At 37.5% G+C, this 27,132-nt stretch overlaps 1 protein-coding gene across 9 annotated transcripts in view; it reads right to left on the bottom strand.

The window, feature by feature from the left end:
- The window catches only part of DNAJC24 (DnaJ heat shock protein family (Hsp40) member C24), a 132,688-nt gene that overhangs the window by 91,087 nt on the left and 14,469 nt on the right, over positions 1-27,132 (bottom strand). The window contains exon 3 of one of the 9 annotated variants that reach the window (XM_086340952.1): positions 21,744-23,064. The exons of the other annotated variants lie outside the window; for them this stretch is intronic. Coding sequence (XP_086197078.1) covers positions 22,942-23,064 — 123 coding nt within the window. The 3' untranslated portion in view covers positions 21,744-22,941. Of the gene's footprint in view, positions 1-21,743; positions 23,065-27,132 lie in introns of those variants that run through there. 9 annotated transcript variants of the gene reach the window in all.

The following is a 27,132-nucleotide window of genomic DNA, read 5'->3' as shown; positions in this document are numbered from 1 at the left end:
GTATGATGACCATGTATCTTAGTCACTCAGTCGGGACCAACTCTTTGCTACCCCATGGACGGTAGCCCACGAGACTCCTCTGTCCATGGAATTCTGCAGGCAAGAACACTGGAGTGGGTTGCCCTGCCCTCCTCCTGGGGATCTTCCAGACCCAGGGATCAAACACAGGTCTCCTGCATTGCACACAGATTCTTTACCATCTGAACCAGCAGGACTGAACTTTTCTATTGAGATATGTTGACTGTATCTCAATAAACAAATACCTTCAAATGTCTAAATGTTTTAAAAGGAATTTAACACATTTTTCTAAGCCATAAAAGAAAAATTAGAAATTTCTTCCAATATTAAACGAGAAAAGTACAATAAAAACATAGAAAACTAATGAAGAGAATGATAGGAATTAGTGAAAAGTTTGAGTTACATACTAGTGTATGGAAATAGTTTTATTACTCTCAAGTATATATGCCAACCGCCAAAAAACTTTAAAACATCATTAAAAGTTTAGTATTGCTAAGTAGAGAACTAAAATGCATTCAGAAATAAAACATGATAAACATGTCACAATACTAAGAAAACCTAGAAGAGTATTACTCTGTGATTCTTTATTAAAACAGGACAAAGCTGTTTATCTCCAAAATTTTAGTGAAGTATTATTTTACTATCCTCAACTGGCTTGACTTGACACTTAAAACTTTATGATTTATGTAACTTCTACACATGTGGGGAAATTTTTTTTATATGGACCTATGTTTTTTAAATCCCTAAGTCACTTGCTGAGGATGAGAAAAATGAACACAAAGTAAAGATTAAGAACCTGTCTTGATAAAACAAAGGATCACTCATGACACTACAAAAGATATACGAAAATGCTATAATTTTTTAACAGATTTGGTATGGGCTCTCTATTTCCTAACTGATAAACTACCTAATTGATAACTAATGTTTTAATTATGGACTCAGTTCTGACTAGCTGAGATTTTACAGCAATGGGTTGATTAACATGAAACATGTCAATCTTATAATGTTAATGTTATAATGTTAACACATGGTCATTATAATGGTCATTATAATGTTATAACGTTAATGTTATATTTTCTCCATGTAAGAAACGCAAGTGCTTTCAAAATGACTAATCCGAGAATGACTGTCACTCTGTGTCTGCTCACTGTTGTTGTTTTTCAGTCGTTAAGTTCTGACTCTTTGCGACCCTGTGGACTGTAGCACACCAACCAAGCTATTGTCCTCCAATAGCTCCTGGATTTTGCTCAAAGTCAAGTCCACTGAGTCAAGGCCACCGATGCTACCTAACCATCTCATTCTCTGCCATCCCAATCTTTCCCAATCAGGGTCTTTTCCAATGAGTCCGCTCTTCGCATTGGTTGCCAAAGTATTGGAGCTTCAGCAACAGTCCATCCAATGAATATTCATTGTGTCAGCTCAGTGCAATTCAAATCTGAGTGGTCCTCAGATTTGCAGCATCAGCATTATCTGAGAGCTCATTAGAAGATGGCCCCATCCCAAACCTGCAGAAGGGGACCCCAGAATCTGTCTCACCAAACCCTTCAGGCAGTTATTATGCATGCTGAGGTCTGAGAAGGACACTGTTAGCATGCTTAAAACAAAGAATTCACTGCAAGTCAGAAAATTAGTGCTCCATAAAAATTTCCCCTTGACAAATGCATTCCTCCAAATATGAATTAAAAAAAAGAGGCAAGTGAGTGACACTCCTCAATTGTTAACCTATAACACCACAATGAAAATTATATTAAGTGTTTCAAGTCAGAAATTTTTTGATATTTGATACCTTTTGTTAAGTAATCATAAATGCCAACCTCTTTATTTGATTGTTTGCACAAATGCCAACTTCAGTGATGAAGGTGATGAAATGTGAACAATATGTAAGTGGTATTTTAACCTGCTGAGTTTTTTTTAAAGAGGGGGTTATAATTTGTATGATGCTTCCGCTACTGAACACTGCAACGGTGTCCACTGGTAGGTTTAACAAAACTGAAAGAGTTTTTCTATTAGAAAACACAGAAAAAAGGGGAAAGAACTGAAATAGCATAAACTGCAAAAAGAGCAAAAAAAAAAAACTTTGTGAAAATTCTAGCAACAGTTGTTAGTGAAAATTTATATATACATTAGCCCCAAATGACCTTTTCTATTGACCAAGCAAAATAAAGTTGAAATGGTATTTCTTTAAAGTGAATGCACAAGACAGTTTTGTGATAAACTGACCACTACACAATAAAGTAATATTTCAGATCACAGAAACAAAGGTATGTGAGGCGGTGCTCAGTAGCGTAGTCATTCTCTGTAACCCCATGGACCCTAGCCAGCCAGGTTTTTCAAAGTCCATGGGATCTTTCAAGCAAGAATACTGGCGTGGGCTGCATTTCCTACTTCAGAGGATCTTCTGGACCCAGGGATTGAACCTGCGTCTCCTGCACTGGGAAGCGGATTCTTTACCACTGAGTTACCTGGGGAGTCTTTCTTATATTCCTTTTCAAAAGGAAATATTGCTTTATGTTACCAGAGCCTGATACTTATACATTAAATTGAACAAAAAGTTAAGGAGGTCATATAGTAATCCTTTACTACACATTTGTGATTACGTTGTTTTGATTAATAAAATATTGACTGCAAATAAAAAATAACAAGTAACTATGAAAAGGACTCCAGGCAAATTTGATTAAACAAAAATCCCCAAATCACCATGCCAATAATATTTTGATCTACCAAGGTGGCCCCTGAGGATACAGCACTTTGGTTTTTCTCCACATATTAACAATGAGCAGTATCATTAACAGGATGCCAGCTCTCATCTCTAGTTTCACACTTTCTTGAATTCCAGAACCAAATTTCAAATACCTTCTGAAAGCTAACTTACTAGCACTACAAGTTCAGCACATCTAAAACCCAATTTATCATCCAGACTCTAAAAGCAGTTCCTTCTCCTGTTGAATTCCTTGTCTGTTAAGATTACCACCAAGCTTAATAAATGCTGAATGAATAAATTAAAGAAAAATACATTTCCTAATAATCCAAGCTATAGTATCAGAGTAACCTCCCTTTTCTTCATCCCATTAAGCACCAGATTCTACCTAAAAATTGTCCTTTCTGTTCCAAATGACAAACGTAGTTCAACAGAAGCTCTTATCTGGTCTCCAGCATTCGTCTTCTACCAGCTCTCCAGTTCACCCACCTGCTTCCAAATTCACTCGCCTTCACTTAAAACCCTGACAATGTCATTTTTCACCTCAAAATGTTTAATTGTCCAATGATTACATAATAAATTAGACATATTCTTTTATGCTTATAAGTAAAGTCCTCCAATAAAAGAACTCCATCTACCATTCCAGCTTTATCTATTACAAGTATTATATATACACCATCCATGTTGTCTTGTCATTCTACACATTCTAGACTAGACCTTTAGATATTCCCCCCGAACACTCATACCTTTCTGTTTCCATGTCTTACTTATGCTGTTATCTCCAATGGAACATCCTCCACGAGTTCAAATGCACCCCTTCCATGAAGCTGTTTTTAATAGCCATATTCAGATGGCATCACACTAGTTGTGTATATGGGTAAAACTATCTTAAGTGTTCGAAAAGACCCTGATGCTGGGAAAGATTGAAGGTGGGAGGAGAAGGGGCCAACAGAGGATGAGATGGTTGGATGACATCACTGACTCAAGGGACATGAGTTTGAGTAAGCTCCGGGAATCGGTGATGGACAGGGAAGCCTGGGGTGCTGCAGTCCATAGGGTCGCAGAGTCAGACATGACTGCTGAACTGAACTGATCTTACCTGTATCTGTATTACTTGCCAAGCCCCAATAGGACCAATGTTCAATTTCCATAATATCACAGCAGATACACATTTCCAAACAGATTCTAATGCACAATACTGCTGAGGAACTTCAAAATGCAGCACACATATTAGCACTGAATAAAAGCTTGTTTTTATTTTTGTTCAGATCATTTCTATCCCGAGTTCTTGTGCTTTTGTAAGTCCAGTCATCACCACATTCTGAGGTACTCCTTACCTCAAAGAGAAGCAAAATTCGTTTCTTTGGACCTCAGTTATGAAATAAAATTGAAATGGTCAAGTTGAGAGAATTATGGAATAAGCACTAGCAAATCTGATCGCAATAGTACCTGACAACTAAAATAGCATTCCCCAACATTTTTACTGGTAAAGAACTGCTTTGGATTTACTGAAATATTAAATATAGGCTCTATTAAAATAATTCATGAAAATCAGATTTTTAATATTTTATAATTTTATAAAAATCAAAGACCTTTTCCCCTGAAGTGCTTATCACATCCCTGTCTCTCCTCTCAAAACAAGACAAAGAAAAGAACTACAGTTAAGTCAATAAAAGTTAATCGTAAATAACTCCATCTCTTTGCTCTTAATCTTTAAATACTATGACCAGTGACCCTCACCAACACTTCTGAAGCCTCCCGCAACTACTCCACCTTTTCATCTACTTCTCTCACGTAACACCTTCTTATGCTCTCCTCTCTTCCAATCTCCCCTCAAAACTCCTCCAAAATATGTCCCAGTCAGCAAGAGGCCCTGCAGTGTAACACTCCCTCCAACTCCAACCTGAAGTGAACTGGCTGAGTCCCGATGAGCTGCTGCAGCGCCCAAGGCTCGTATTTGAGGCCTCACTTTCCCCCACATCTGAGAAAGGTGGGAGGCCTGAATTTCCGCCTGTAAACTCCATTCTGCTGTGGCGTCACCACTGCTACCACCCACCAGAAAAGCAGAATCAAGGACCGCTGGAAGGAATGGGGCCACAGGCACCGGTGCTCCCCAGCACTGGGCCTCTGCGGTTTCTGGAAGGAAAGGATGCAGACAACAGGGTCTCGGAGCCAACTAGTAAAGAACTAGGGCTGTGGGAGAACAGCTCCTCTCTGCCATTTTTCAGCACAACAAACTTGCTTAATAGGTCTCTACAGAAGGGTCCATCTGAGAAGGAAATAGATGAGGAAGCCAGGAAAGAGTATAGAATCAACTTATCAAATTCTCCTCAGGTTCAGGAAAGTCTTCTTACTATACTTCTCCTTGGTCTTGCTTGCCATAACTGGCAATGATTATTGACCTCTCAAACGTACAAGGAAGGAAAAAGACTATCCTTGTATCATTAATGAGAACAGATAGCAAAATTGTGAAATTATTTATATTAAAACCTAACTTTCCACCACTTTGAAAAAACAGAAATTTCTAAGTTGATGTACTAAAAAACAAAACAAACAAAAAACCCCAGGAAAACAGGTCCTTTTCCAAAATAATTTTCCCCAGTTCACTGACGTCTTCACCTCCCTCAGTATGTTCTTTCTTTTCCTGTTTTTTTTTTTTTTTTTTTTTAATGCTGAATTATCTGTTTACCGACAACCTGTAATTAGCAGACCTCTGAAACAAAAAACTGTTTTCATTGAATTGGCCAAAAAGTTTGTTCGGGATTTTCTGTAACATTGTATGTTAAAATGCAAATGAACTTTTTGGCCAAGCCAATAGATCAAGAAATTGAAAGACAAAATATCAATATTATTCAAATGAATAATATGTTAAAGTACTGATTTTAGAGTGAGACAATATGAATTTGTGTGACTAAGTCACAGCTGATCTTACAGAGTAGAATTCATATTATTATTAATTAAAGTGAAATTATTAGGATTCAAACACAGTCACTCTCCTTTTCAAAAATTATTGGTTTTTTCATACATAAAGTTGTGATTTTAATTTTCTCCCATTCTACCAAACTTTACAGGAATGACCCTGGCTTTTAAAAAAAAATTTTATTGAAGAATAGTTGATTTACAATGTTGTGTTAGCTTCAAGTGTACAGCAAAGTGATTCAGCTATCTATATATATGATGCAAAGATGTGTGTGTGTGTGTATACACCTTCCTTTCCAAGGTTTTTTCCATCATAGGTTATTATAAGATACTAACTATAGTTTCCTGTGCTATACAGTAGTCCTTGTTGTTTATCTATTTTATGTATAGTAGTGTACATCTGTTAATCCCAACCTCCGAATTTATCACCCTCCTTTCCCCCTTTGGTAATGACAAATTTGTTTTCTATGTTGGTTAGTATTTCTGTTTTGTAACTAAGCTCATTTGTATCATTTTTTTAGATTCCACATATAAGTGATATATGGTATTTGTCTTTCTCTGACTTACTTCACTTAGTATGATAATCTCTAGGTCTATTCATGTTGTCGCAAATGGTGTTATTTCATTCCTTTTCACAGCTGAGTAATATTCTACCGTGTGTGTATATCTTTGCACATATATATATAAAACCTCTTCTTTATCTGTTCATCTATCGATGGACACTTAAGTTGTTTCTATGTCTTGGCTATCATGAACAGTGCTATTAGGTTGGCGAAATGTAACTGTGGCTTTGCACCATCAATTTTAAATCATTATTACCAGGCTCAAACATATCTTTATTAATCAAAATAGGAACCATTACAATGAAAACATTTAGCCAATGAAAAATAAGTTTGTTTATTCCTGTAGTGTAAAAATCTTCAGGATTCAACGAACTCTTGGAAAGCATATTCTGCATCCCGCTGGTTGTGGAAGCATTTTCCCTGCAAAAAGTTGTCTAGATGGTTGAGGAAGTGATAGCTGGTTGGCGAGGGGTCAGGTGAATATGGCAGATGAGGCAAAACTTCGCAGCCCAATGTGTCCAACTTTTGAAGCGCTGGTTGTATGATGTGCAGTCAGGCACTGTCGTGGAGAGAAACCGGGCCCATTCTGTTGGCCAACGCCAGCTGCGGGCATTGCAGTTTTCAGTGCCTCTCACTGATTTGCTGAGCAAACTTTTCAGATGTAGTGGTTTCACTGGGATTCAGAAAGTTGTAGAGGATCAGACAGGCAGCAGACCACCAAACAGTAACCATGACTCTTTTTAGTGCAAATTTGGCTTTGGGAAGTGCTTTGGAGCTTCTTGGTCAAGTCACTGAGCTAGCTATTATCGGTTGTTGTATAAAATCCACTTTCCATCACATGTCACAGTTCAATCAAGAAATGGTTCATTGTTGTTGTGCAGAATACGAGAAGATGACTCTTCGAAACAATATTTCTTTTAATCTGCAGTCAGCTCATGAGGAACCGACTTACCGAGCTTTTTCATCTTTCCAATTTGCTTTAAATGCCAAATGACCACATAATTGTCAATACTGAGTTCTTCACAACTTCCCACGTAGTTGTAAAAGGATCAGCTTCAATGATCCTCTCAACTGGTTGTCAACTTCTGATGGTTGGCCACTGTGCTTCTTACCTGCAAGGCTCTTGTCTCCTTTGCAAAACTTCTCTAACCACCACTTCATTCTACATTCATTAGCAGTTCCTGGGACAAACCCATTGTTGATGTCACTGGTTGTCTCCACTGCTTTACTCAAATAAGAACATCACTAGAATTTGCTTTTTGTCTAATATCATTTCCCTTGTCTAAAATAAATATAAACAGCAAGTAATAAATTATTAGCAAAGAAGCATAAAGCAAAAAATGCACATTCAAATGATGCATAATATAACCACATTTATTTAACAATGTTAAATTTATTTAAAATTCCAATATCAAACAGGAAAGTTCAAGCATGCAAAACTGCAATTACTTTTGCACCAGCCTAATATGAACATAGGGGTGCGTATATCTTTCAAATTAGAGTTTTTGTCTTTTCTGGATACACGCCTAGGAGTGGAATCACTGGCTCACATGGTTCACTTTTAGGTTTTTGAGGAATCTCCATACTGTTTTCCATAGTGGCTGAACCAACCTGCTTTCCCACCAACAGTGTAGGAGGGTTCCTTTTTCTCCACACCTTCTCAGCATCTATTATTTGTAGACTTCCACTTCACTGTTTTGATTTGCATTTCTCTAATAATTTGCCATGTAGAGTGAGCATCTTTTCATGTGCCTATTGGCCATCTGGATATCTTCTTTGGAAAAATGAAATGTCTATTTCAGTTTTCTACCCATTGGGCTATTTGTGTCTTTATATCAAGCTATGTGAACTGTTTTGTGTATTTTGGAAAATAATCCTTTGTCAGTCACATCATTTACAAATATTTTCTCTCATTCCATAGGCTGTCTTTTCATTTTTTAAAAGGTTTTCTTTGCTGTAAAGAAAGAAGAAAAGTGAAGTCGCTCAGTTGTGTCCAACTCTTTGCGACCCCATGGACTGTAGTCTACCAGGCTCCTCCGTCCATGGGATTTTCCAGGCAAGAATACTGGAGTGGGTTGCCATTTCCTTCTCCATTTCTTTGCTGTACAAAATCTTTTAATTAGGTCCCATTTGTTTGTTTTGCTTTTGTCATTACTCTAGGAGACAGATCCAAAAAAATATTGCTGTAATTTATGTCAAAGAGTGTTCTGCCTGTTTTCCACCAGGAAGTTTATACTATCTGATCTTACATTTAGGTCTTTAATCCATTTTGAGTTTATTTTTGTATTTGGTATTAGAGAATGTTCTAATTTCATTTTATATGTGACTGTCCAGTTTTCCCAGCACCAGTTATTGAGGAGACTGTCTTTTCTTCAGTGCATAGTCTTGCCTCCTTTGTTGTAGATTAACTGACCATAAATGAGTGGGTAGATCCAAAAAAAGCTTTTGATAAAATTGAGCATCCATTTATAATTTTAAAAAATCTCCAGAAAGTGGACATAGGGGAAACATACTTCAACATAATAAAGGCCATATATGACAAACCCACAGCTAACGTCATACTCAAAGATGAAAAGCAGAAAGCATTCCTTCTAAGATCAGAAACAAGACAAAGATGCCCACTCTTGCCACTTTTTCTGAACAGAATTGTGTGAGTCCCATCCACAGCAATCAGAGAAGAAAAATGAAAGAAATTCAAATTGGAAAAGAATAAATACAACTGTCACTGTTTGCAGATGACATGATACAATACACAGAAAATCCAAAAGACACCACCAGAAAACACAGTTCATCAGTGAATGTGGTAAAACATAATAAAGGCCAAAATTAATACAGGGCACAAAATTAATTCACATAAGTCTGTTTCATTTCTATACACTACAATAAACTATCAGAAAGAGAAATTAAGGAAACAGTCCAATTTACCATCATATCTAAAAGAAAAAATATCTGGGAATAAACCTACCTAGCCTGGTGTGCTGCGATTCATGGGGTCGCAAAGAGTCGGACACGACTGAGTGACTGAACTGAACTAAACTGAACTGAAGGAGGCAAAAGACCTATATAGCAAAAATAGTAAAATGTTGGTGAAGGAAACTGAAGAGCATACAAAGAGACAGAAAGATATTCTTGGATTGGATGACTCAATATTGTTAAAATGACCATACTATCCAAGGCAATCAACAGATTCAATGCAATCCCTAACAAATTACCAATGACATTTTCACAGGACTTTAAAAAAATAACAACTATATTGAGCTATCATTCATATACCAAAAGATTGACTTAGTAAAAGTCCTTAATTCAGTGGTTTTAGAAAAGTCACAGAGTTGCACAACCATCACCACTAATTTCAGAACATTTTCATCACCCGCTAAAGAAATCTCGCATTCAATAGTAGTCACTCTGTTTCTCTTTCCTCCTACTCCCAAGCTAATCTACTTTTTGTGTCTGTGGATTTGTTTATTCTGGACAGGTATAATACATGCATACCACATACACATACACAGGTACTAATTAATTTAAAAGCACATTTGTGATTTTTAAATATCTACAAAAGAGAACCTTACTCAGTTACTTTGGGAATGTTGGTGAAGCTAAGAATGTGGAAAAGCGCATAAACAAAAAGAATATGCTCTTCTTGAAATCACAATTTACTTCCATAATGTAACAACAGACTTTACTGAGGAATTCACTGTGAAAAGTCCCCTGAATTTATTTATAATAGAATCTTATACATAACATAGTCCCATGGTCCCCAGAGAAAGCCTTACAGTAATGTTTCAGTGTGCTTATGCAGCAGCCAGAGTGACAGAACAATAAGAAGTGTATGCCTCTTTAGTCTATCAGACTTGCTGATGATTGCCTCTAATCTTCAAAAGAGTTATTTTAACACTATTAATATTTTTAAGAGACCTTTTGGTCTGATCACAGTTATTTTAAAATTTCTGTTAAATATAACAATGATTTCCTTTGAATGTACGTTAGGAGATTCATTCTGAGATTACTGGCAGTTCTAAGAGAATGGGGTAAAAAAGGAGGAAGAAAAAGAAGAGGAGGAAGGAGGAGGGGAGTAGGAGGATAGGGAAAGGCAGAGGAAGGGGAAGGGAGGCGGTGATAGAGAAAGAGAAGACTGCAGGGCAAGGGGGAGGGAGACAGCAGAGGAGCAGAAGGAATAAAAGGAAAAGCAAGGGTAAGCAAGGGAGGAGGCTGAAAACCACTGAAGGAAAACACAGCCATGAAATATTTACAGGAGGTATTGATGTTTTTCAGATAAAGAACTGAGAGGTAGACTGCAGCAACTGGGTTCACAGAAATGAAGAAATAAATGTAAGAAGTAGGATGATGTGTCGCTGGTAAAAAAATTCATGGCAAAACCATTTCAATACCATGAGCGACCTCTGTAATTTACTTTGAACTGTGAGATTTACTAACTGTGAGATTTACTAACTCTAAAATACAATCTTGAACTGAATCGTTTACTAGTCACATGCCTTTCCTTGTGTTGACTATAAGCAAGTGTAACATAACCTCTTCTCCTTTGTACATAAGATATGAAGCAATTTTAACTCTTAATAGGTAACATTATATCCAATTTAAGTGTAAGACAGGTTACTGCCACCTCCCAAAATCATATCAAACAAGTTTTTGATGACATGCTTGACATGAGCTATACAGAGAACTACAAGATTAACTAATACTCTACCTCCAATATCCCCTGATGACAATTGCCTTCATGTGCTGGCTAACTTCATCTACCCTCTGGGTTCAGGGAATACATGGTTTTTGTATAATGAAGGACTTAAGGAACCAATGCCAAATTTATTCTTGCTAAAGTTTGTTGCTGAAGTTATTCTTGCTAAATAAGGATGATGACGTACTCTACAGATCCTACAGAGCTGCTCTCCAGCGACAGCTCTGAACCCCACTCTGGCCATCAAGGTCATCAAGTACTAATTAGGTAGTGTGTTCTGTCAACACTTTCATGCTCTTCTTTTATTAATTGATCATTCTGCCACATTAATGATACTAGTACACTGGCTTTGAATTCCCTCAAGTGCTTTACCCCAGAGATAGAAAAGAAAACTAAAGAAGATGTGAGAAAGAGAATGTCACAGATTTACATTATCTACCTCATATTTGAATCAACACTAAGCCTGTTTCCTCTAAAAGCTATCTATTTCTTTTATTTGCAGTAAATATACTATTTTTGAGATAAAGGCTTAAGAGAGCTTCTTAGGAAACTGAGGAAAAACATATCCTCTGAGATAATTTTTGGTTTTCCTTATTGTAAATCACTGTTATTATGAAGCAGCCATTAAAGAGCTGGTAAGGAAGTGCTGTTAAGATGGTGCTGTAGTGATTCTCTAACAAATCTGCATACATTTAGGTAGGCAAGAAAGATAGACATTGACTGACATGGCTGAGTTTTGTTTCAATTTCTGTAAAATACTTATTAGCATAAAACAAGATTATATTACAAAAAGTTAGGTATAAAACTACTACAACTGTGTCCTTTACCCTTTGACACTACATTAAAATTATGAAGGTTTGAAAAAAAAAATTACAAAGGTAAAGTGAAGTGTAACACACTACTGCCACCTAATGCTTAGTGAAATATTGCCTAAAGAAGCAGTCCACACCCCATGAATCATTTTATGAGAAAATAAACAGTTGAAATATGATTTTTAAAATATATCTGATAATTTTTAAGGTTTTCTAATTCAGACAGAGAAAATATTCAAATATGCAAATCCACATTCAAAACTGGTAGCCCCAAAGTGTGTTTATCCATTCAAAAAAGGCTCATGATCGCCTTACTATAAATCAGATACCTGGCCTGCCAGTGAGGATTTATGATGGACTCGCAGTCTAGTGGGGGAATGCAGATAGGTAAACAATTAATTATAATGGGAAGGTGAGGTGCTAAGAAAAGATGACAGCCTGAAGTTAACTTAGAATAAATTAGGGGAGGTTTCTTAATAAAGACACTTAACTGGGTTTTGAAGGATGAATAGGAGTCGGCCTGTGGAGAAATTGCAGAAGGGTGAGAGGGGGACGGCATTAGGTGCAGAGAGAAACAGCAAATTTAAGACAGGGAAGTCCTAAGATGGATATTAGAGTTATAAATAGCAGAACTGCAAGCTATGGTAGGAATGAGTAAAAGAATGAGCAAGTGGGAAAAGTTATGAGAGACAAAGTTGAAAAGCTGGATTGGGTTTAGATCATAAGGGAACTTTTTAGTATGCTAAATTAAAAAAAAAATTTGACTTTTTCCTACTTAACACTTCACTTACTTGTTTCAAAGACAAAAAATCTACCCTGAAGGTGGGATGGAAGCGGTAGGGAGGATGGGCAGTTGTGTGTGTGCTCAGTTGCTCATTCGTGTCCAACTCTTTGCAGCTGCATAGACTGCAGCCTGCCAGGCTCCTCTGGCCATGGGATTTCCCAGCACAAATACTGGGGTGGGTTGCCATTTCCTCCTCCAGGGGATCCTCCTGACCCAGGGACTGAACCCGTCTCTTGCATCTTCTGTATTGGCAGGCGGATTCTTTACCACTGAGCCACCTTGGAAGCTGCAGGATAGGTAGGGGGACTTGCAACGAGGCCACTCCTGTACTCTGAGTGCTTCTGAGGAACTATGTGAACAATGCTGAGGAAGGCAGGGGGAAAGGCGGGAGCCTGGGGACAGACATAGAAGTCACCTGTAAGCAGATAAAGTGACAGAATACAGAGAGCTGTCCTTCTCAATTTTTTTGACTTCTGAACCCCTCCATGAATCTGATGAAAAGCTGGGGGGGAAGGATATATACACATAAATTTTCATACATTTCATACATTTAAATCCATTTAAGGGATTTAAACCTCTAAAAGTTACCTGAGGCTTTGATTTACAGTCCCTGATTTTGTGATAACAGTCCCTGATTTTGTGATAACTGAAGAAAGACAAAGATAAAAATCTGAAAGACGTAATGGTTTACATCAGAGAAAGGAAAAGTTGCTCAAAAAGAAAATAAAGCAGTGAGTAATAAGGCAACCAGGAAACAGAATCCAAAGAAGCCCAAGGCAGAAAGTTTGTTCCAAGGCAGATGAAAGATCCATAACAGCAGCAAAGGCCACAGTAAACCCACGGAATATGGCAAGTTAGGGACACTGGCCACTTTAGCCAAGCACCACTGCGAAGGGCAGTGGTAAAACAGGGGTGAGAAGCAAAAAGACGGTAGTTGAGAAATGTTTGACATGGTAGAAGAGCGGAGAGACGGCCAGAGTAGCCAGGGCCCAAGGAGAATGTTTTTGGATAAACTTCTTCCTCTGGGCATGAGTTACAGCACTGATGGCCCTGAGTTCAATGTTAACGAATCAGCAACATCTATTCAAGCGTCCTGAAGCAGAAATATACACAATACAAGGTTATATACCGGTCACTTGATGAAAATATTGTGACCAGAGGCTCATAGAAACCTAACCTCGTATTTTCCCTATGAGCAATGTTTCAGTGTTTCCTAATTCTATGTTTGTGGCGATTTTATACAACATAACAATGGCAAATAAGGACTGACTGTATGATATCAATAATATATGTATTACAACTAATTTACATCCATCGCCTTTGACAGCTCTTTCTTTGTCCCTTCTCTCCTGCCACACGCCACGAAATCCTTAGTTAAGAGGATCTGCCGTGCGGATCCTACACCCTTCTTCCTATGCCTTACCTTCTGCTTTTAAGGGCTCAGGACACAGGAATTCCCTGCCCAAACAGTCTCATCTTATGCCCTGGAGGACTCTGGCTGGGGTGGGAAAAGAGGGAGGGAAGAAAGTGGTGGCTTCTTCCACATGGCTGCATTCAGACACAAAACTCCAAGGACTCTAACAACTCTACATTTGATCCTGGCTTTCCAGGTCAATAGGAAGGTATATTTGTCAGGACAATATATTTTTTAAGATTAGAGAACTCATCTTATTTAATATTATGTTAGCTTGACATACAACTTTTTAAATGTTTAAGCATCTGGGACATAGACTCCCATTTCTAATCTTTTTGTAAGCATGAGTAAACATTAGGTGTGGGCCTAATTAATATTACATTATGCTATCACTTTTTTATAACCTTTTCAAAAGAAGGAGGGGAAAAAACCAATTTAAGAAACATCCTCAGATTTTCAGTGACCTTAGTGGTAGTTTACTTAACTTGGAAAAGAAACAACTCTTTGAACAAGAATTAAATTTATAAGATTTCTTTTTACTTATTAGCTCCAGGGGGATCAGAGAAAATCATATAGCAGACCATCGATGATTTAAGTTTTACATTTCTGGGACCTTCATACATTTTAACCCCTAACAACAAAGCAACAGGTACATCTTAATACAGAATTTATTTCAGATGCTTTAGTGGTACAGTCTTCTAGTACATGTGTACAGTGGCATTCACGGGCCCTCAGAGATATCTAGATAGTCACAGAATGTTAGGGAGTTCCATATGCAGAAAGACCATTAAAAGAGTAAATTCTAAAATTTGCTTAATCTAGCTGAGAAAATCATGGCTAAAACAAAATAGGACTAAATAACTATCTTCTCTGGCCTTTTTTATTGTGCAACAACACAAGTGTTCCAGTTGAGTATTTTACCACCTAAAGCTCATTTTAACACTCACTTTCTAAAAGCCCAGTACTAAGATTGTGGAATAATTTGTCACATTATTTTAAAATAATTTTTTAAATTACAAGACAGTATGCAAGAACCACTATAACTATGAAATAGTCATGTCCAAATTAAAATAAAATGGGTAACTGAGGCTTTTTTAAAAGTCTTTCTTAGTCTTACAATTTTAATGACTCTTAATTCCTCCTTCCTAAGAAAAGTATTCTTTAACTTAATAAACTGAGACCTATACACTTATATTCCCTATTTTGTATTCTGCCTTTCAGCTATTGTCCTTTAAGTAGCAACATATTTATTTTTCCTAGTCTCAATATTCTCCTCTCAAAAGCTCTCAAAAATATGTCTTCAGACTATTGAAAGACTACAAAGATAAAGGTTTTACACTTTTGGCTGAACTATTAAAAATGAATTGTAAGAGCTGGATGGCCTCCTAGGACAGGTGTAGACAAAACATCGGCTCAAAGACGGCCACAGGTCAAATCCTTTCACGTGCTGCGGCTCTATTCTGTCATCAGTTGACATGGGTCAAGGACCATCTAACATTGCCACTGAACCCATAAGAACAATGGAAAAGAGAGAACAGCACAGTAACCCACATGGAGAGGCCAACATAACAGGAGACGACTCCCTTCTTAACCCTTCTATTGTATTTCAGCAAAATCCAGTGCACGTAGAGAGGGGTCTATTATATAAAGTATACAAAGTTGGTGCTACCGAAAGGTAGAAAAATTACAGGCAGGATCCCTGCCTTCAAAAACTACCTCCAGCTGAGAGGAAGCCATAGGTATAAGTAATTATGGTAAAGACAGAATGTGGTCAGTGGGACAACAGAGTTATGATATATCAATGGAACACAAGGAAGACTTCCTGACTAGCTATAAGGGAAAACTTCGAGAAGGAGCGATTGAGTTGTACCTTAATGGGAAGTGGACTTCCTTATATTGAATGGGAAGGAATGGGAAGAATGGGAGGACACCTTCTTGTTTCCCGTAATGGTGGGCTCGGTTATTCAAACCAACTTTTCCATTGAAAACAACTGGAAAAAAAATCTGGATAAAGAACTGTTGTAATTGTTTCAGGGTGCTACAGACGACACCCATATAAGATGGTGAACTCAGCAGTATGTGTTCTGACTGTTCTGCTGACCTGCTGGGTGGTCTCTACCTCTTTCTTGGTCTCTCCCCGGGCTTCTCTATTCCCTGAGATACAACGATATTGAAATTGGCCAATTAATAACCAAACAATAGCCTCTAAGTGTTCAAGTAAAAAGAAGAGTCACAATTCTTTTCACTTTAAATTATGAGCTGGAAACGATTAAGCTTAATGAGGAAAGCATGTCAAAAGATAAAATAAGCAGAAAGCTAGACGTCATGCCCCAAATAGCCAAGTTGTGAATGAATGCAAATACAAAGTGCTCGAAGGAAACTAAAAGTGCTACTCCAGTGAACATGTGAATGATAAAAAAGCCAACAACCTTATTGTGACACTGAGAAAGTTTGAGTCGTCTGGATAGAAGATCCAACCAGCCAGAACATTCCCTTAAGCCAAACCGTAATCTAGACTAAGGACCCGTGTGTGCTAAGCCACTTCAGTCATGTCTGACTGTGCGATCCCATGGACTGCAGCCCACCAGGCTCCTCTGCCCATAGGATTCTCCAGGCAAGAACATGGAATGGGTGGCTATGGCCTCCTCCAGGGGATCCTCCTGACCCAGGGATTTAAACCTGTGTCTCTTATGTCTAACCTGTATTGGTAGGCAGGTTCTTTACCACTTGTGTCATCTGAGAAATTCAGACTAAGGACCTAACTCTCTTTAATCCTATGAAAGCTGAGAAAGATGAGGAAGCTATAGAAGAAAGGGTTGAAGCTAACAGAGATTGTTGGTTCAAGTTGATAACAAGTGCTGATATAGAAGCGGTAACGAGTTATCCAGAAGATCTAGCTCAGATAATTAATGAAGGCAGCTACACTAAACTACAGATTTTCAAGATATTATAGATAAACAGCCTATATTGGCAGAAGATACCATAGGACACTCATAACTAAAGAGAAGAAATCAATGCCTGGCTTCAAAACTTCAAAGGACAAGCTGATTCTATTGTTAGGGGCTAATTCAGTTGGTGATTTTAAGCTAAGACAATGTTCATTTACCATTTTGGAAATTCTAGGGATCTTAAGAATTATGCTAATCTACTCTGCCGGTAGATTGAACAACAAAACACAGATGACCACACATCTGTTCACAACATGGTTTACTGAATATTTTAAGCCCACTGTTGAAACCCTGTGCTCAGAAAAAAAAAAAAAAGAAATTCCTTTCAAAATATTACTGCCCACTGACAATCACCTGGTCACCAAAGAGCTCTTGATGGAGATGCACAATGATATTAGTATTGTTGTCATGCTTGCTAACACAACACCCATTCTGCAGCCCATAAAGCAAGGAATAATTTTGAATTTCAGGTTCTAATAAAGAAATACATTTCATAAGGCTATAATTGCCATAGATAGTGATTCCTCTAATGGATCTGGGCAAAGGAAATTGAAAACCTTCTGGAAAGGATTCATCATTCTAGGTGCCATCAACAACATTTATGATTCATGGAAAGAGGTCAACATACTAACATCAATAGGAGTTTGTGAGAAGTTGATTTCAACCCTTACGGATGACTTGGAAGGGTTCAAGACTCTAGTGGAGCGATTAACTGCAGATGTGGTGGAAACCAAGAGAATTAGAAGTCGAACCTGAAGATATGACTGAATTCCTACAATCTCATGATAAAACAGACGAGGAGATGCTTCTTATGAATGAGCAAAGAGTGGTTTTCTGAGTTGGAATTCATTCTTGGTAAAGATGCTGTGAAGACTTTTGTAACAAAGGATTTAGAATATTACATAAACTTACTTGATAAAGCATTAGCAGGATCTGAGAAGACTGATTTCAATTATGAAAGATGTTCTACTGTGTGTAAAATGTTACCATACCTTATTGTGTGCTACAAAAAACATTATTTGTGAGTCAACTGATGCAGCAAGTATCATTGTTGTCTTAGTTTGAGAAACTGACATAGCCACCCCAACCTTCAGCAACAACCACCCTGATCAGTCAGCAGCCTTCAACACAGAGGCAAGACAAGACCCTCTATCAGCTGAAGGCTCATTTGACAGCATTTTTTAGCAATAAAGTATTTTTAAACTAATGTATGTACACTCATTTTTAGACATGATGTTATCGTATACTTAATGAATAACAGTACACTGTAAACATAAATTTTATATGTACCAGGAAACCAGATAATTCATGTGACTCTATTTATTGAGATATTTGCTTTATTGCAGTGGTCTGGAACCAAACCCATTATACCTCCAAAGTATGCCTGTATTGTATACACTATAGCATTTATTATATTACTAGTATTTAAACATCTGTGTCTTCCTTCTAACAATAAACTCTGTTATAGCCACAGCATCTAGAATAGTGCCGAGAAATATAACAGATACCAACCCTAACAAATGTAAACAGATGAATGAATAACTGAAGACACACTCAGACTATTTCAACCCTTGTAAATAGATCTGAATCTATGTAATTAACTAATTTGAAATGTATAATTCACAAACAAAATATTTTGGATTACCTTCAGGAACTGTAAGATCTGTATTTTAAAATAGCTTGAGACCAAAATCTAATTTAGACTAAAAGGTAATGGCTAGTTTAAGCTGCTTCAGAGGGGGGGAAAAAAAAACAAACAAACCGTGTTTTCCAGACTATCTTATCCCACACTTTACACCAGGATAATCCTCAATTACAGTCAATATTTCAAATAGCTTAACAGAAGGATTTTATATTCTATTACTACATTTAAGAATCTATTCAATCTTTAATTAGTAGACAACATGGGTACAAAAGCATTAAATAATTCAAACACAAGATAATTCAAACATATATAAATATGTAATATAATTACAGCTATGAAGAACAAATAAATTTGAAAATAAAGGAAAAATTAGTCAAAACACAAATGTTAATAAGTAAAAGGTGGTTAATGAGTCAAAATCCATGATGTATTTGAAGGCAAATTTTAAAGGTATTTCATATTTCATATGGCATGATTTTATAAATAAATACCTTTCAAGATGATAGTTACTATTTTAAAATCATATAAACCCCCTGCAACTCACTTATAACATATCCTAAATGTGCTAACTAGATTTTTTATAGAACATTTTTATGGAAAGTGTAGTATGTAAGGTTTACTCTTCTGAGAAGGGAAAGGCTACCCACTCCAGTATTCTGGCCTGGAGAATTCCATGGACTGTATAGTCCAGGGGGTCACAAAGAGTTGGACATGACTGAGCAACTTTCACTTCACTTCAGTAGGTAAAAAGATAAATTCATCTCTCATTAAACATAACCAACCAGTTTGGATCATTAAAGATCAAATAAAACATAAAGACATTTTAAGAGCTTAAAACAGTGACTGAAGAAATATATAGACAGGGAAAGCAGATTCATGGTTGCTGAGGGAAAATAAAGAATAAAGGAACTTCTTGGGATGATGAAAATATTCTGTACTTGATACAGTGGTGGTTTTATAGGTATATTAAATCAAAACACATTGAAATGTACTAAAATAGATGCATTTTACTGTATATACACTTTATTTCAATAAAGTTGACTCTTTTCTAACTGCCTAAAAGAAGTATATCCTAAAACCATAAAGTTCTAGCCATTTTACTTAGATTAAAAAAAAAAAGTAGAACAATTCATTAAATGTTTAGCAAATCACAAGGAAATTCCAAATGTATTTTAAAACTAAACATCAGATCAGATCATATCAGTCGCTCAGTCGTGTCCGACTCTTTGCAACCCCATGAATCGCAGCACGCCAGGCCTCCCTGTCCATCACCAACTCCCAGAGTTCACTCAGACTCACGTCCATCGAGTCAGTGATGCCATCCAGCCATCTCATCTTCTGTCGTCCCCTTCTCCTCCTGTCCCCAATCCCTCCCAGCATCAGAGTCTTTTCCAATGAGTCAACTCTTTGCATGAGGTGGCCAAAGTACTGGAGTTTCAGCTTTAGCATCATTCCTTCCAAAGAAAGCCCAGGGCTGATCTCCTTTAGAATGGAATGGTTGGATCTCACACCCCTCCAATTTCAATTTTGCTTAGTACTATTACTTTTTACAACTTTGAAAATGATTTTTGGTTTATAACTTCATCATATTACTTGATTTTGAAAATTTAGTATCTTTGTTTCACCTTTCTGTGCTCAATACTTTCATTTTCTGAGTCTAAGTCTTTGTAATAAAGTTTCCTTTATGTTCTGACACTCCATATTTCTTTTAGTTAGAATCTCTGGAATTCTATGATTCTTTCAAATCAGATTATGAGACAAATAAAACAATGCCTATACTACCCCTTCATGAATTTCCTGTCGGTTAGATAAGTCAGATCGTAATTAGAAAGCTATTTTAAGATTTCTTTTTTTTCCACTTCCTGCAAAAGCAAACTGTGAAGCATTTATGCCCTGATTAAACTTTAAAAGGATTGTCAGTAATAGAATTTTAGGCAAACCTGGGGAGGGAATATTTTTATCTTAAATACATGGCAAACTGGAAGCAAATTATGACAGCATTCTCAATTACCACTATTTATTGTCTAGAGAGCGTGTATTATGAAAACAATTTTGAATCACCAAAACAAAGTTACTTCCAGTATGGTAAGACAGGAAAAAAGTTCTCAGATATGAAGAGTCATGTAGATGACAACTATTTGCTCAGTCGTGTCTGACTCTTTGAGACCCCATGGACTGTAGCTCACCAGGCTCCCCAGTCCATGGAATTTTCCAGGCAAGAATACTGGAGGGGTTGCCATTTCCTCCTCCAGAGGCTCTCCCTGACCAAGGGATCAAACCTGCATCTCCTGTGTCTCCTGCACTGGCACGTGAATTCTTTATCACTAGGGCATCTGGGAAGCCCAGATGACATCTAAGGATATAATGAAAGGAAAAAAACAGAAGAAACAAAACCTATTTTCTTTAATTTAGAAAAATATAGGTTTTCCAAATGGCACAATATTACATGACAAAGTAATATTATCTCCAGAGCTGAAAAGTAACTCTCTGTGCTATGTTTTTTATTTCATTCACTTGCTAAAGTAATTTTTCTTCTGAAATATGAAACAGTCCCCTGCCTTCTTTAAGAAAATGTATACATGTCACAATTACATCTATTCATGACAAAACAGTGAAGTGCTCACTGTGTAAGCACTCACTACCACTCTACTGTGTAAGACGTATACTATTAGACTCGAAATAGAAGCTTGCTACCATATACAAGTGGAGGAAAGTTTAAAACTGCGCTAATCTCAAAGCATAAAAATGGATGCTTCCTGAGGCCAGAACTGTGATTTCTTAATATTTTTCATAGTTTAAAAAAAAAAATCCTAAGCACTATTCTAGGAGAATGCGATGACACCCCACTCCAGTACTCTTGCCTGGAAAATCCCATGGACGGAGGAGCCTGGTGGGCTGCAGTCCATGGGGTCGTAAAGAGACAGACACGACTGAGCGACTTCCCTTTCACTTTTCACTTTCATGCATTGGAGAAGGAAATGGCAACCCGCTCCAGCGTTCTTGCCTGGAGAATCCCAGGGACGGGGGAGCTTGGTGGGCTGCCATCTATGGGGTCGCACAGAGTCGGACACGACTGAAGCGACTTAGCAGCAGCAGCAAGCACTATTCTGCCTGACTGTGACTCCTTGGTCTGTAGTACAGACTAGGGCTTCTTAAAACTCAGTCATTGTTACAGTATCTTTAAGATTTCTGCCATATTCTCATACTTAATACTCTTTTTTTTTTTTTTTTTTTTGGTAAACCAAGTCATTTTTATTACTCAGCTTCATTCTAAAACCAAATTATCCACTATGATATATATTTATGTATAGTAAAATATTTTATAGTAAAAATATAACTACTTACATAAAAATCGTTCACCTGCATATCACTTAAAATTATTTTTGCATATAATCAATAAAGTGTACCACACTTGAAGAAATAGTACTGAAACATACCATACTTTATGTATTTGTGATTTATATATGAGAGGCCTCACTGAAAAGATTAAAACCTGTATTTGCATCTATGTTCTAATCAAAAAGGATTTTTTGAGTCCCTATGATTAAATGATTGCCATATATTTTCTTAAGAACAGTTTTGGCATTTCAAATTAATCCATGTCATTAGAAAGAAGAATGTGCTGGTAACATTACTAAACAATGAAGGAAATACTTTAGAGAACCCACCTGCCTATACAACACCAGACTTCATGCTATTTTAGCAACTTAACCGAATTTACTTGGACAGTAAGTTATAGGTTCTTGGCTTTAACATGGAGGATAGGTTAACTATTCTTGAATTTATTCACACAGCAAGACCCCCTACTTTATGGGAGTGCCAGGCATCCTTTCCTCTCAATTTCCTCACATACTTTTGAAGAATTCTCTCTCTCAAACTGTGTGTGGTCTTCCATAACTAAATTCTGCCAGCCTCAACAAAGCCCTCTCCTGCAACTCTGAATTTTTACCAAGGCAGTCAGAAGCTCTTCACAGCAATGGTGGCACTTTAGATAATAGCAATGGTGCCCTGACCAGGCTGCTCTAGCTGTGAAATAGGTGCTATTTTTTTAGCCCTCTGCAGTCCCCTTGGTTCCTCTTTTATTAGACATAAGCCTTCAGCCACCTATCAATTCTGTGAGCCACATGAAACTCTTCTAATAGCTATCTTTGCACTTGGCAGGAGTTGGTTTTTATTGCTTGCTAAAAAAGAACTTTAAATAGTACAAAACAAAAAGATTTTTATGACTGAAAATCTGATCAACTCAGTTTTCCCAAGTCATCTAAACAAGTATATGGATCATCAAAAATTTCTTTTCACCAAGTTTTTTTGGACCAAAAGAATTTTTTTGATGATTAATTTCACTGTTTTCTACCTACAATGATATAATGTATCAGAAGTATAAGCTTACCTTAGATAGCCAATCTGAAAATGAAAGTTGCTCAGTCATGTCCGACTCTTTGCAACCTCATGGACTATACAGTGCATGGACTTCTCTAGGCCAGGAGTGGGTAGCCTTTCTCTCCAGGGGATCTTGCCAACCCAGGGATCGAACCCAGGTCTCACACATTGCAGACGGATTCTTTACCAGCTAAGCCACAAGGGAAGCCCAGGTCAGCCAATCTATTCACTTTAAAATCAAAATCCTTACCATAAGGAAACAGTCAAAATTTTAAAACAGAAGTTTTTTTTTTTTTAACACTTCTTTGCTCATTTCAGTGATTCATCTTGTGTCATAAGACATTCAAAATAAAGAATGTCACAGAAATATTTTATGAGAAATGTAATCCATTATAAAGGATAGTCTACCTCACACCTTTAAAGATTAATTTTGCTTCTTTTTTCATTGAAGAATAATTTACATGTTGTTATGGTCTGCTAGTACTGATGTTTTAGAGAACGCTGACAAATGGGGTGAAAAGAACAATGCAAGTCTTACCTGGGAGAAAAGTGCTGTCACTGACTAATTAGCTCTGTAAATACACAGTTATGTACAGATATACATTCTTCATCTTCACTTTAAGAGACGAACAAATCAAGCTGACATCTGACATTTTTCACTATCTGCTCAACCATCTATATGTGTGTTTTCAGAGTACAAAAATTAATTTTAACAGTGATGACCCTTAAGCCATCAAAAAAGACTAAAGTGTTATTTTCATTGTTGGGGAAAAAAAAAACAGAAATGTGTCAGTCTCCCAATGCTGAATTGTTATATGCAACCATAAAATAACTGAGCATTTACTATGTACCAAGCATTGTTTGTGCTAACACCAAGAACAGAGTGAAAAGGCAAAAAGATAGCACACTGAAAGGTGAACTCCCCAGGTTGGTAGGTGCCCAATATGCTACAGGACAAAAGCAGAGAAATAGCTCCAGAAGGAATAAAGAGGCTGAGTCAAAATGGAAACAATGCCCAGTTGTGGATGTGTCTGGTGGTGAAAGTAATGTCCGATGCTATAAAGAGCAATATCGCATAGGAACCTGGAATGTTAGGTCCATGAATCAAGGTAAAATGGAAGTGATCAAACAGGAGATGGCAAGAGTGAACATCGACATTTTAGGAATCAGTGAACTAAAATGGACTGGAATAGGCAAAATTAATTCAGATGACTGCTATATAATCAACTACTGTGGGCAAGCATCCCTTAGAAGAAATGAAGTAGCCCTCATAGTCAACAAAAGAGTGTGAAACACAGTACTTGGGTGCAATATCAAAAACAACAGAATGACCTCTGTTCGTTTCCAAGGCAAACAATTCATTATCACAGTAATCCAAGTCTATGCCCCAACCACTAATGCCGAAGAAGCTGAAGTTGAACAGTTCTATGAAGACCTACGAGACTTTCTAGAACTAACACCAAAAAAAGATGTCCTTTTCATCACAGGGGATGGAATGCAAAAGTAGGAAGTCAAAAGACACCTGGAGTAAAAGGCAAGTTTGGCCTTGAGTACAAAATGAAGCAGGTCAAAGGCTAACAGAGTTTTGTCAAGAGAATATACTAGTCATAGCAAATACCCTTTTCCAACAACACAGGAGATGACTCTACATGGACATCACCAGAGGGTCAACACCGAAATCAGACTGATTATATTCTTTGCAGTTGAAGATGGAGAAGCTCTATACAGTCAGCAAAAACAAGACTGGGAGCTGACTGTGATTCAGATCATGAACTCCTTATTGTAAAATTCAGACTTAAATTGAAGAAAGTAGGGAAAACTACCAAGCCAGTAAGGTATGACCTAAATCAAATCCCTTATGATTATACAGTTTAAGTGACAAATACACTCAGGGGATTAGATCTGATAGAGTGCCTGAAGAACTATGGAAGGAGGTTCGTGACACTGTACAAGAGGCAGTGATAAAGACCATCCCCAAGAAAAAGACATGCAAAAAGGCAAAATGGTTGTCTGACGAGGCCTTACAAATAGCTGAGAAAAGAAGAGAAGTGGAAGGCAAAGGAGAAAAGCAAAGATATATCCATCTGAATGAAGAGTTCCAAAGAATAACAAGGAGAGATAAGAAAGCCTTCCTAAGTGAACAATGCAAAGAAACAGAGGAAAACAATGGAATGGGAAAAACCAGAGATCTTTTCACAAAAACCAGAGATATTAGGGGAACATTTCATGCAAAGATGAGCACAATAAAGGACAGAAATGGTATGGATCTAACAGAAGCAGAAGATATAAAAGAAGAAGTGGCAAGAATACACAGAAAAACTATACCAAAAAGATCTTCATGACCCAGATAACCACCATGGTGTGATCACTCAGCTAGAGACAGACATCCTGGAGTACGAAGTCAAGCGGGCCTTAGTTAGGAAGCATCACTACGAACAAAATTAGTGGAGGTGATGGAATTCCAGCTGAACTATTTCAAATCCTAAACGATGATGCTGTTAATATGCTATCAATACGCCAGCAAATTTGGAAAACCTAGCAGTGGCCTCAGGACTGGAAAAGGTCAGTTTCCATTCCAATCCCAAAGAAAGGGCAATACCAAAGAATGTTCAAACTACTGCACACTTGCCCTCATTTTACATGCTAGCAAAGTAATGCTCAAAATTCTCCAAGCTATGCTTTAGCAGTTCATGAATTGAGAACTTCCAGATGTTCAAGCTGGATTTGGAAAAGGCAGAGGAACTAGAGATCAAATTGCCAACACATGTTGGATCACAGAAAAAGCAAGAGAGTTCCAGAAAAACATCTACTTCTGTTTTATTGACTACACCTTTGACTTTATGGCCTTTGACTGTATGGATCACAACAAACTGTGGAAAACTCTTAAAGAGATTGGAATACCAGACCACCTGACCCACCTCCTGAGAAATCTATATGCAGGTCAGGAAGCAACAGTTAGAACTGGACATGGAACAACAGACTGGTTCCAAATAGGAAAAGGAGTACGTCAAGGCTATATATTGTCACCCTGCTTATTTAACTTATATGCAGAGTACGTCATGAGAAATGCTGGGCTGGAAGAAGCACAAGCTAGAATCAAGATTGCCGGGAGAAATATCAATAACCTCACATATGCAGATGACACCACCCTTATGGCAGAAAGCGAGGAGGAACTAAGAGCTTTTTAATGAAGGTGAAAGAAGGTGAAAAGCTGGCTTAAAACTCAACATTCAGAAAACTAAGATCATGGCATCCAGTCCCATCATGGCAAATAGATGGGGAAACAATGAAAACAGTGACAGACTTTATTTTCTTAGGCTCCAAAATCACTGCAGATGGTGACTGCAGCCATGAAATGAAAAGATCCTTGCTCCTTGGAAGAATAGCTATGACAAACCTAGACAGAATATTAAAAGGCAGAGACATTACTTTACCGACAAAGGTCCCCCCAGTCAAAATACGGCTTTTTCAGTAGTGATGTATGGATGTGAGAGTTGGACCCTAGAGAAGGCTGAGCACCAAAGCACTGATGCTTTTGAATTGTGGCGTTGTAGAAGACTCTTGAGAGTCCCTTGGACTGCAAGGAGATCAAACCATTCAATCCTAATGGAAATCAATTCTAAATATTCTTTAAGAGTACTGATTTGGAAGCTGAAGCTCCAATACTTTGGCCACCTGATAAGAAGAGCTGACTCATTAGAAAAGACCCTTATGCTGGGAAAGACTAAAAGCAGGAGGAGAAGGGGATGACAGAGGATGAGATGGCTGGATGGCATCACTGACTCAGTGGACATGAGTCTGAGCATGCTCTGGGAGATGGTGAAGGACAGGAGGGCGTAGCATGCTGCAATCCATAGGGTCGCAGAGTCAGACATGACTGAGGAACTGAACAACAAGCATTATTTTAGATGCTTTAGGTTTATTACTGATTTAAATCTTTATAACTACCCTATGAAATTGATATTTAGTTACTAAATGCCTAGAACAGAGTTGGCATATAGTTGTTGTTGTTGTTTAGTCATTAAGTCCGGTCCAACTCTTTGCGACTCCATGAACTGCAGAATGCCAGGCTCCTCTGTTCTCTACAATCTCCTGGTGTTTGCTCATATTCATGCCCATTGAGTCAGTGATGCTATCTAACCACTTAATCCTTTGCAGCCCCGTTATTCTTCTGTCTTCAATCTTTCCCAACATCAGGGGCTTTTTCAATGAGTCAGCTTTTTGCATCTAGTGGCTAAAACATTGGAGCTTCAGCTTC

Source organism: Bos grunniens, chromosome 15 (assembly GCF_055505025.1).
Source record: "Bos grunniens cultivar Pamir isolate PY7600 chromosome 15, Bosgru_T2T1.0, whole genome shotgun sequence".
In the NCBI taxonomy this organism is placed as follows: domain Eukaryota; kingdom Metazoa; phylum Chordata; class Mammalia; order Artiodactyla; family Bovidae; genus Bos; species Bos grunniens.
Note: the sequence above shows the minus strand (reverse complement) of the source record. Positions and strands in the feature narration are given on the sequence as shown.